Source organism: Thamnophis elegans, chromosome 4 (genome assembly GCF_009769535.1).
Source record: "Thamnophis elegans isolate rThaEle1 chromosome 4, rThaEle1.pri, whole genome shotgun sequence".
NCBI lineage: Eukaryota > Metazoa > Chordata > Lepidosauria > Squamata > Colubridae > Thamnophis > Thamnophis elegans.
Genome location: NC_045544.1, coordinates 113,477,865 through 113,490,146, shown reverse-complemented (window position 1 = coordinate 113,490,146; position 12,282 = coordinate 113,477,865). Strand labels below are relative to the sequence as shown.

At 42.9% G+C, this 12,282-nt stretch overlaps 1 protein-coding gene across 6 annotated transcripts in view; it reads left to right on the top strand.

The window, feature by feature from the left end:
• The window catches only part of PTK2B (protein tyrosine kinase 2 beta), a 116,966-nt gene that overhangs the window by 63,289 nt on the left and 41,395 nt on the right, over window positions 1–12,282 (top strand). For all 6 annotated transcript variants that reach the window (XM_032215880.1, XM_032215884.1, XM_032215883.1 and 3 more), the window contains exons 3-10: window positions 2,128–2,306; window positions 2,773–2,860; window positions 4,138–4,217; window positions 4,766–4,828; window positions 5,983–6,037; window positions 7,517–7,657; window positions 8,937–9,011; window positions 12,178–12,279. In XM_032215880.1, coding sequence (XP_032071771.1) covers window positions 2,128–2,306; window positions 2,773–2,860; window positions 4,138–4,217; window positions 4,766–4,828; window positions 5,983–6,037; window positions 7,517–7,657; window positions 8,937–9,011; window positions 12,178–12,279 — 783 coding nt within the window. The remainder of the gene's footprint in view (window positions 1–2,127; window positions 2,307–2,772; window positions 2,861–4,137; window positions 4,218–4,765; window positions 4,829–5,982; window positions 6,038–7,516; window positions 7,658–8,936; window positions 9,012–12,177; window positions 12,280–12,282) is intronic.

The following is a 12,282-nucleotide window of genomic DNA, read 5'->3' as shown; positions in this document are numbered from 1 at the left end:
GGGCAATGGGGAGGAGGCAACCAGAGTGGAAGCAGTCCTTCCTTTTGAACTTGTTTTCCCATCCTTAATATTGGACCAAATCCTGAAAAACAGGCCAAAATTGCATCACCAACATTTAGCAACAGAGTCTCAGGCTTCTAAAGCAGTGTTTCTCAACCTTGGCAACTTGAAGAAGTCCGGACTTCAACTCCCAGAATTCCCCAGCCAGCATTCGCTGGCTGGGGAATTCTGGGAGTTGAAGTCCGGACATCTTCAAGTTGCCAAGGTTGAGAAACACTGTTCTAAAGGCTTTTGATTTATTATCCTTGACCAAGGACTGCTAGAGTTCAAGGAATTGACTTTTTACAAAAGATCTCTTTTAAAACAGTCTGCCACACCTCTCCTCACCCCCCCCCATCAGAATGAATTAAAACAGACAAATTTTTAATGGCCAAGGGCTAAAAAATAGGAGCGAGGAACTTTTTGTGTTCCATATTTTCCTTAATTTCCCAAAGCCATAGAAAACAGGCTAGTGACGCTGTGACAATATCAAAATGAACAAGGCTAACATTTTATTTGGAAAAAGTGTGCAACTAAAAATTGGTGATTGGGGCAGAGTAATCTTTAGGGCTATTAAAAAAAGGGGACTGAGACTGTACATAACCCAGCAGCCAAGGTTGGTGACTTACAGACTAAACCATTTTGGGGTTTAATTTAACCCTATGTTAACCCTAGGCAAACTAGGCATTGAGAAAAGCAGGGTTGTCCAAAGATTAGCCATGAAGGAGAAGTGGAATCAGTGAAATTCTTAGATAACCTTGTCCTTACTGGATTGTTATACACACACATGAATAATCAAACATACAAATTTTGGAATGTATGTTTGTTTAATTTATATAGCCTAGTTTTTGTAATATTTCTGGTATTTTGCCAATTGTAGGGTTAAATCTAAACCTGCCCCTCTCCCTCTTGTACATCAATAATGACATTTTAGTGAAATAAGTTTCAATATACAGAAAACATTAGAATGTAGCTAAGTGTAACATACCTGTTTAGAAGCAGTCTACTTCTGAATTTAGCTGTTGGGACAAAGCAAAGAAGATTTATTGTCTGTATGCTTTGTGAATATTCTAGAACAGGGGTGTCAAACTCAAAACCTGGGGGTGGGCCCGGATCCGGCCCACGGGGTGCTTAGATCTGGCCTGGGGGGCTGTCCTGGAAACAGCAAAGGACCGGCCCGCAGTGCCTCTGCCAGCAAAACGCAGCATGGGAGGGCTGCAGGGGGCCCTACCGAGCAGTGTTCTCTCTGGCAGAAAGTTGCAGGAAACTTTTGCAGCTGTAAATGGGAGCTCAGGAGCCGCCACAGGCACCCCCAACATGAATGACATCAAGCAGGTCACGTCCATCCTGGCCATGCCCATCCTGGCCCTGCAGTGTCAAACACAATCCTGATGTGGCCCTCAATGAAATTGAGTTTGACACCCCTGTTCTAGAGAGTGAACTATTCTTGAGAATAAAATGCTGAACTAGTGCTTTGGGTACATTATAACAAAGCATTTCTTAAATTCAAAATACATTCTACTAAGCATCCTCTGAGTATATTGTCTCACTTTGTAGGTTTTGTAAGACTTTAGAGGCCCCTTTCATAGGGTTACAAAGCCAGTTACCATCTTTCTCCCAGAAAAACAAAATAAACAAATGTGAGATCTCCACACTTTTTCCCTCTCATTCAGACATTAATTCTTGGGTCCAAGGAGGAATGTGCAAAATGATTGTATACATGAAACATTATAGATGACATCCAACGTGACATTAGTGAATTGCCAAAATGTCACTTGGTGTATTGCTAGTGAGGTGTATATATTACAGTCTTCCTTGGCAACTTGAAAATATGTTGATTTCAATTCCCAGAATTCGCTGGTCAGATTTTTTTGTCCCCTTTGACTCTTCTTTTTAATTAGAAATGCTTCTTGCACTCCTCCAGATTAAATTCAAATAGTGGGTAGATATCTGATTTCTTTTTAAAGTATTGGTCATATAAATTATCAGATTGTTCTGTTCAGAATGTCTTTTGAGTTCACAAGTTTCTCACAACCTTGTTATGGTTTTCTCCCCTTCCTGCCATTTTTCTGGATTTTTCCTTTATAGGAAGTAATAAAGTCAATCCTACAGAGTGGAAGAATTGGTCCTGATATCCAGCTTGCTGAGTGCTATGGATTACGCCTGAAGCATGTGAAATCAGACGAGATCCACTGGCTTCATCCAGACATGACAGTCGGGGAAGTCCAGGACAAATATGAATGTTTGCACCTTGAGGCTGAATGGAGGTATGGAGCCCCTTTTGTATCCATGCTGTTCTCACCAACCCTCTTGACCTCAATTCAGAAATGATTGTTCAGACCAATCTTTCCAGATTAGCTTCATTCTTGGGTACTAAGGGAGGAGAGAAACAGGGTCGAAGTCCAGTTTTGCTGGGATATCTTATTGTGCTTGTTTTCTCCCAGCAAGTCTCATTTGTTTTAATTTTATTAGTGCAAGGAAACAAACACAATGCATCAATGAGACTACGATACAATGATAAAATAAAACTTGATAGGGGAAGAAACTAAGGGAAAATATCCATATAATACTAATATACAATTATTGCAAGTTGTACTGACAGTAGAAGTAGCGTTATAGAAAGAAGAACCGCAATAAGACATTGCTAGTTGGGGAAGCCAGATTTTGTAGTCTGCTAAATCTGAGCACTAAACAGAATGCTGGTTTAACTTAAAGTTTGGTGTGCTGTTTAAGGTATGACCTCCAGGTCCGCTACCTCCCTGAAGATTATATTGAACGCTTCCAAGAGGACCGGACAACGCTTCTGTACTTCTACCAACAGGTTGGTCTCCGAGGACTGCAATCCCTATTTAAAGAGCTGTCCCCGGTGTAGCTGTGTTGAATGTGTGAGGCTGCACCCTCCATTGTGCTTCCTAATGCAACTTCATCACATCCTCTAATTCGGCAGTCTCCAACCATTTTGGTGCTAAAAGGATTGGTTTTGTGGAAGACAGTTATTCAACAGACTGGGGTGGAGAGCACATAACCTAGATCCCGTGCATGTACAGTTTCTCTTACCCACCACTCACCTCCAGCTGTGCAGCCTGGTTCCTAACAGGCCATGAATCGCTGGTGGTCTGCAGCCCAAAGATTAGGGACCCCTGTTCTACTTCAACAGCTTGCCTTCAGAAGTTGTGGGAATTTCATCACTGGAAGCTTTCAAGAAGAGACTGGACTGCCATCTGTTAGAAATGTTGTAAGGTCTTCTGCTTGGGCGGAGAGTTGGAATAGATCCGTGATGGTGAACCTATGGCACACGTGCAGAGGTGGGTTCCTACCAGTTCGCACCTATTCGGTAGAACCAGTTTGTCAAATCTACCAAACTGGTTAGAAGAGGTTCCACCAGTGGACCCGGAAAGCAGGCCACACCTACAGAAGAGGTTCCAAAATTTTTTGAAACCCACCACTGCACACGTGCCACAGGTGGCACCCAGAGCCATATCTGAGGGCATCAAGGTATTGCCCTATGTCAGCTTCAGTGCAAACATGCATGCTGGCCAGGTGATTTTTGGCCTTCTGGAGGGCTGGGGGAGGCTGTTTTCACCCTCCCCAGGCTTCAGGAAAGCCTCCAGAGCCTGTGGATGGCGAAAAACGGGCCCAATGGAAGTCTGAAGGCTTCAGTGAGGCCTGCCCGCATGCGCGGGGGGGGGCAGCGCATGGGGTTTGTGCAGGGGCGAGGGCATTGCATTATGGGTGTGGGCATGCACGAACATACTATCATGCGCATGCCCTTTTGACACCCGAGCAAAAAAAGATTCGCCATCACTGGACTAGATGATCTACAGGATCCCTTCTAACTCTGTTAGTCTGTTAAAGTTTTTCAAATTTGGTAACTTTACAATGTGTAGACTTCAACTCCAAGAATTGCCCTGCCAGCACACTTTAGCTAAAGATGTAATTTAAATGAATAAATATTTGTTATTTAAATGCATTTCATTTAAAGCCTTTAGTGTTTTGTCCCTGTGCAAGGATACCCAGTTATCTTTGTTTTTGGAAAGAGTAGTGAGCACCGGTAGGGACCTGGGATCCTTAACTGACCATCTTATTTGTGCCTTTCAGCTCCGGAGTGAATACATGCAACTTTACGCGAGCAAAGTAAGCGAAGGGATGGCCCTACAACTAGGCTGCCTGGAGCTTCGGTATGTACTTGCTAGGCACAAGATTGCACCTGACACAAGCATGTTTGGAAAACATGTGAGCAGGGTCAAACTCTTGTGGCTTGCACAGTGATCCTTGCAAAACAGGAACCGAAATCCTGAAGCTGGGACATTAGCGAGAAGAATGATCTGAGGAATCCTGAGTTTAAGAAACACAAGCAAAGGCAGAAATCTGAAAGGATGCAATTAGGGAGGAATATTATAAGAAATTGGTGAGCTCCTGCATAATAATAAAGCAGGGTATTGTTAACTGCAATTTACTGAACAAACTGTGATGAACGAGCATTCACATCAAGCTAATCTATACTGGGTTGGTTTGCATGAGGCATTAACTCTTCTTAATAGGTGAGTTTTCACATTCAGCTGTATCAAAACAAACCACAATGCTTGTGCTTCTTGCCTGAATCAGACGATAATACTGACTGATATTCCGTTGATGATGAGATGGGAAACTTCCATTTAAAAACACTGATGTGAGTTTTGTGGTGAATTAGGAGTCATGCAAATGTTAATATCCAATTTTTTTGCAGGAGATTCTACAAGGATATGCCCCACAATGCTTTAGACAAGAAGTCCAACTTTGAATTCCTGGAGTATGTAGACAACATTTTTAACTATGCTGGTTGAAGTTTTAAAAAGTTTCTCATTAGTTGTAGTGATCTTTGCCTGATAGATTTCTTTCTTTCCTATAATACGCAGCCCTGCTTACATAACCAGACAAAATGTTTAAAATGTGTGTAAGTGTGTGTGTTCATGTATGAAGAAGAAAGAATATGTATGTGTGGAGAAGAGAGACAGAGACAGGATCTCCTAAAACCCACCCCCAAATTCACAGTAACATCTAAGGCTTAACAGCTAATTGCTGCCTTCTCTCTCAGTCCAGTTCCTACACACAAAACATTACATTCTATTTCATCTGGGAAAACAGAATGGCATCCCCAATGCATCTTATCATAGTTGAAATTGCAACATTTATTTGCTTGAAAAAGATGGAGCTGGGAAAAGAATCAGTGAGGAGGAAATCACATGGGGTGGGGCAGGCGTGGGCTGCTGCCCGCATTACTGCCAGTTTGGTGCGCAGAAAAAAAATATGCACATAAGTAGCTCTGCGCATCACAAAATGTTAAAAAGTGGGGAATAAATTCAATGAAAATTGTTCTGCACATGTGCAGAACCTAAAATCAAGATGGCGTCACTGTAGGAGAACCATTTCAGGGGTATGGCAGGCCTGGGTTGCTGCCGGTTCCAGCGATCCAGGCCGCCAAACCATTACCAGTTCAGCTGCACCAGTCCAAACTTGTAGGAACCACCACTGGGGTGGGGAAGTGGAATGATGGAGGGTCAAGACACCAATTAATATTAGTTTTGGTCCCAGGTTCTGTACTGATATTAGTCAACTTAATTGAATTGGAAGGAGTTTATGACCATATATGACTCCACACTACAGTCTAAGTAAGCTTACCAGAGGCCTCCTCATCCAGTCCACAAATACCTCAGTTCTCGTTGAAAGAATTCGTCCCTGGTCACCTTGCCCAGAGGACATTGTTTATGGTCATGGATTATTGAAAAAGGATGCTTGCTTGACAGCAAGTCACATTCTCCTGCATTCTAACCTGGTGCCTTAACCACTAGACCAAACTGGCTTTAAAAAAAAACAACCTAAATCTAAATAGAAACACCATAAGTTAAAATGGTCAGAGGTTGCATACCTACAGACGTGTAAAGCAGCATTTTCTTTCTCTTTAAGGAAGGAAGTGGGACTGGACGTGTTCTTTCCTAAGCAGATGCAAGAAAGCTTGAAGGTGAGAAATGTTTTAGCTCCATATATACATGTTCAACTAAGGTGGGAATAAGCCATTAGTCGGGCTCTCTGGAGTTGGGAGTTCTAGTATGTCTGAGAAAGTCTAGCAGAGCTTCTAGCTTTCCTAGAATTATTCTGATTTTTCTCTTTTCCCACCCTTTATCTATCTTAGGAATTACTGTAGTAAAAAGTATTTTCTAGCCTGATATCAGAGGGGAAAAGTAAACGTTTGGTATCCAACCAAACATGGACCCATAAGTTAGATAAACAAAAACCCACAACTTAATGTTTAAAGCATAAACATCCATGAGAGTCGGGAAGTGACAAAATATGCATGACAATATCATCAAATGATGCAACCAAAATATTTGTAGCAAATGATGCAACCAAAATATTTGTAGCAAATCTTGGAACATAAGTGTGCAATAGTAGCATTTGCATGAGGACAATACTGCACGCTGTACCATGTTGGTGTCACCGTGGTTTGCTACAGATGCTGCTGGGTGAAAATCTGAACTGTATCAATGGCAGAAAAAAGCTTCAGAATCTGATATGGCTGAATGAATTATGCCAGTGGTCACCAACTGGTGGTCCATGGAGCACTGGTGGTCTGTGGGAAAATTTTGGTGGTCTGCAGAAAAATCTTTGCATTTTTGCACCTTTTTATATTGCACTAAATCAGGGGTCCTCAAACTATGGCCTCTGGGCCAGATACGGCCTGCCAAAGGAATTACTCCTGCTCGCTGATGGGATGGGGTCCTTCAGGCACTTAGTTTGGCTGCCTGTTTAGTAGCTCCAGCCCTTCCCTCCCTCCTTCCCTCCCTCCCTGGGAGTCCAGGCGCTTCAATGAGCGGTGCGCAAAACTTCAGCAGGGCTGCTCAAAAGACAGTGTTTGCAGGCAACCGATCTAACATCTGGGCTGGCTACAAGACAAACATTCATTCTTGGCCATATTTGAGATTCCTAACTGCAAAGGACAGCAATGCTAGGGTTGACCCCGGGTCCTTTTCTCCGCTAATAGGCGGCCAAGCTAAGTACCTGAAGGACCCCATCCCGTCACTAATTCATATTAGTGGTCCATGGGATTTAAAATTATGAATTTAGTGGTCCCTGAGGTCCAAAAAGGTTGGTGACCCCTGAATTGTGCAATCACTTTCATACTGAAGGATTGGGTCAAAATATTTGTTACTGCTCCAAACATTTCTCTCCCTACCGAAAAACAGCTCAGCAAAATATTGCAGTATTTTTCTTTAATTACAACAGGATTAAACAACAAAAATGGCCTTTTGAAAATTGCAGTCATCTCACAGCATTCTACTGCCTGAAGTAATCTGCTTGTCTTGGGTTTCCAAGATGTAATGTGAAAGTTTTAGAAAAAAAATATTTCATTCCATCTTAGGTTTCTGTCTGCATTTATTAAGAAATTTTAAGGTTTTTTCCCCCTTTTCTTTTTTAATTCCTCCCTGCTTCCCATTCACAGCCAAAGCAGTTCCGCAAGATGATCCAGCAGACTTTCCAGCAGTATGCACTCTTGAGAGAGGAAGAATGCATCATGAAGTTCCTTGGCACCCTCTCTACCTTCGCCAACATCGATCAAGAAAACTATCGCTGTGAATTGATTGTAAGTATTGGGTGGGCAAAGGAAATATTTCCCAGAGTCTGTGTGGCCTAATTGTGATTCCAATCACAGTTTAGATATAGGCATATTAAGCAAGGCTGACCTTGTAAACATAATCTCTTCAGGAATGATATCATAATAGATGGCGTGATTGGCATCTTCTCTACCAATGCAGTATGGAGAGGTGTTCTGACAAGATGCATAGGCACCAACATTTGGAATTTTAGAACTTCTGAAGCTGAAATCCAGGGGATTGGAAATTGTAACATCAGTGGTGGGATTCAAATAATTTAACAACTGGTTTTCTGCCCTAATGACTGGCTGGGTGGTTTTGGCCCTGGTGGGTGTGGCCAGGGGCTGTGAAAGACAGCACTCTGCCTCCTGCAGCCTCCTGGGAGCAAAAATGGGCCATGGGGGGGGCACACACCTCGTACCCCACCTTGGGCCCTAGTAGGGCTCCTGCAGCCTCCTGGGAGCAAAAACAGGCTTGGGGGCACGTGGCACCCCCCCCCCCCATAATGCCCCATTTTGGGCCTAGTAGGTGTCTCTGGATTTACCTGGGAGCCAAAATAGGGTGCATGGAAACTCCTGGAAGGGTTGGGGCAGAAAGAGAAAAGGCCAGCCACCAATTTAACAACTGGTCCGCTTGAACCGGCCCTAACCAGCTGAATCCCACCACTGTGTAAGATAAAGGATAGTGTTTGCATATGGGAATCAACCAGGTCAAGGTGTGTGATCCAAGATAGCTTTTTTTATACAGTTCATGAGCATGACATTCTCATGTTTAGAAAAAAGGCCAAATCCCCAAACCTCAGACTTTCTAACTAACAAAGATAAGCAAATATTTTAAAATACTTGTCATATGATAGTCATTTTCCATTGTTAATGGAGGCTTCTATCCAAATTTACACATATCTTACTTTTGGCTCCTCCCTGCTTATCTGATTTCACTGGGCCTATGTATGTTTACTGGATTTCATTCCAAAAGGTTTCCACATTGCTTACTTAGTCCATGCATCATATTCACAGTAATTTCAGCTTATGTGGAGTTTATCATTTTGCTTCAAACTTTGCGGCATCTCTAACTTTCCACCTCCAGACTGATATAGTATTAATTGTCATTTGCATCATCTCCTGCTCTAGAATTTTTCCACAGTCTTCTATCACTCCTGTTCTAGAATTCTTCAGCTGCCCAAAATATCCAGAATGTCAGGGGCTGCAAAAATTAGGAGAGTCTTGTTTTAGCTGGAACACAAATTTCTTTCCTCTCTTCCCTTTTCAGCAAGGATGGAATATCACTGTGGACCTGGTGATTGGCCCAAAAGGCATCCGGCAGATGACAAGTAAAGAAGCAAAAGTGAGTTCCTCAGAGATCTTGTGAAGAAGGGGTTTCATAATCTATCAAATACGGATTTTTGATGCAATCTATTGTTCCCTTTTTTGTCGTTGTTGTTACTTGAATACAAGTTAAGCTATTTTGCAGAAAGCCAGAGAACAGGAGTGTTTCCATGGTAACTTCGGGGTTGTTTTTGTGCCATACAATCATCTTCTCTGAAGGCCACTGGTACAATTGAATAACACATTTTTTAACGCAGGATTCCTGTATCTTTCGATGAGTAGAAATCTAATAAGGTGTAAGACTAGTTGGACTATGCCTTTTCAAGCAGTAAAATCCGAGAGGTAAGACTTAAGGCAAAGGGTCTTGTAAAGAGCATGATCATGAAACTCAGGATATTATCTCTCTACTAGATAATTCAAGTTTATGTGCCTGTAGATGGAATGAATTATCTAGCTTAGTTCCTCCAAATATAGTCACTCATGCCTTGGTACCCTCACACCTAGACTATTGCAACACATTCTATATGGGACTGCCCTTGAACACCATCCAGAAACTGATTCAGAATACAGCAGCATGGGCTCTCATAATGAATGTCTTCTGTGACTGGTTCTCAATCAAGCTTCTGGTTACCACTTGAACCTTCTTCTTGGTAAAGGAAGTACAGCTGTCTCCATCTGTTTCTTCTTTTTCCATAAATGCTGACAGAATTGGCTTGCTCTGATTTGCTTTTGTCATCTAGTGAAGTATGCCTTCTCTGTCATGTGACTTCTTCCAAAAGGTATGTTAATGTTCTGACCTAGGCTTTCTGAGACAGTTAAAAGCACACGCTTAGTGCCAAAAACCCTGTTTTTATTTCAATTATGTTCATTCACAGCCCACAATGAGTCACAAATAGTTTGTAAAGAGTCCAACAGAAGTCTGCTACAGTCCTTCGGGATAAGGCTGATAAGCACCCACTTTTATCTCCCTTGAAATGCTGCCAAAAACCTAATTGCCAATTAGCTTTGCAAATCCACATGGAGCACAGAGTCAAAATGGAGCTTCAGAGTTTAAACTGACCGGAGCGAACAAAGTTGCTTCCTGCAAAGGCTCATGTGCCTTTGCTCCTCCTTTATGTCTTATGGGAGAAGCTAATCATCTCCAAGCCTTACTCCCAAGTCATCCCTTTTGTCTTAACTGTTTTTGCCTTCTGGCAGCTTTGTGCATGTGCGCACTGGGAGCAGGCTCCCCCTGTTCCTCTGCCTCACTGATGTCCGATTCTGGAGGCTCCAAAGGCAGCACATAACTCCCAGATGGCCCTGGCCCCTCTCTGCCTCCAACACAGAGCCCTCATCCGAGTCTTCCCCAGACTCCAGGGCTGGCCCTTGTTCCTCCCCAACCTCCTCACTGTCTGACGCCCCTGCCAGCTCCGCGGGCCACCGGAGGACCACAATAGCTAAGATTCAAATAGCCTTGATTGCCTTGACCTTCTGTGAGGTCTTGAAAACTTGACTCTTCCTTGAGTGGTTGGACCAGAGCACTAGATAAACTTATCTTGTGATTATGAGGGTGGTTTTGGCCTTGGTTGCATTGTGCTCATGGTTACTTCTATTTGGGTTATGGGTTGTTTTCTTTGTTTGTTTTTTGTACTCCATGTAAACCATCCAGAATTTCAAATTGTCAACTGGGCCACCCCATATAAAACATACATATGCATACATTCAGGATGGTATAAAAATTCCTGCACTGGGTAGAATGTTAGACTAGATGACCTCCAAAATCCTTTTCAACTGGATAATTCTTTTTATGGAAGTATGGATAACTAAATAAAAAGCAAGCAAGCATAGAAGCACTATGGCCATTGCTGCTGCTGTCAAAGAATATCTTGTTCATTTTAGGTAAGGTAAAGGTAAAGGTTTCCCTTGCACATATGTGCTAGTCCTTCCCAACTCTAGGGGGAGTGCTCATCTCCATTACAAAGCCGAAGAGTCAACGCTGTCCGAAGACATCTCTGTGGTCACATGGCCAGCCTGACTAAACACCGAAGGCGCATGGAATGCTGTTACCTTCCCACTGAGGGTGGTTCCTATTTTTCTATTTGCATTTTTATATGCTTTCGAACTGCTAGGACGGCAGAATCTGGGGCAAGTAATGGGAGCTCACTCCCTTATGCAGCATTAGGGATTCGAACCTCTGAACTGCCGAACTTTCTGATCGACAAGCTCAGCGTCTTAGCCATGGAGCCACTGAGTCCCTTGTTCATTTTAGACAAGGCTATTTAAAGAGAACTCCTGGTTCAGCATTACCAAGCTTGTAGATAATTCCATTGTGCTTTACTTTCAGCATCACCTAAGTAGAGATTATGCTAAAATTTTACATATGCGTATTAGCTCCAAGGTGGCAGAGCTGATTTTCTTTACAAGAGAGTCTCACAAGTGAAACTGACCAGCTTCCTAGACTGAAGCACATCCTTTACTGCAGGGTATCAAATTTGCATTGTCACGTTGTCGTCACGTGACATATTGCAACTTTTCCCCCTTTGCTAAAATGGGGGTGGGGGTGGCCAGTGTGTGACTCATCCGGCCCTTGGACTGCGAGTTTGACACTCCTGCTTTAGTGAAATACAACCTATGGGTAAGCCAAGGCTGTTTTGCCCTGGAGCCGAAATTACAATAATATTAATGGTAACCTGAAAATGTAATGAAATTTGTCTCACTGCAAATCTTTGTGTGTGTGTGTGTGTATGTGTGTGTGCGCATGTGTGAAATTGAAAAAATAAAGATACACGAATCAGAATGCTGCTGTTCTGCATGTATGGATCTGGCATAGCATCCCACCCCACACTACAGGATGTGGAAAGCACAAAAGATTTCTTGATTGTAATGCGAGTGAACCTCGGAAAGATGGAAGGCTGAGTCAACCTTGAGCCTGGTGAGATCTGAACTGCCAAATTGCAGGCAGCCGGCAGTGAGCAGAATAGCCTGCACTACTGCACTCTAACCACTTCTCCACCATGATTCATAAAGAGGGTCTTCTTCCTTTCAGCAGTCTCAAATCTCTCTATATTTATTTTTGAGTGGATGATGTCTACGTGCTAACATTGTGAGGGGAGAAAAACTTGTTTCTATCCATAGATTTCATAGTATGAGAATTTATGTGCCTTCCGGTCAGCCTTTCATAAAACATTAATGTTGCTCTGTTGCAGCCCACTTGCTTGGCTGAATTCAAGCAGATCAAATCCATCAAATGTACTACTGTGGAGGAAGGCAGAGCATTGCTGCAGCTTGGTCTTACTGGGAACCCCCAGGTA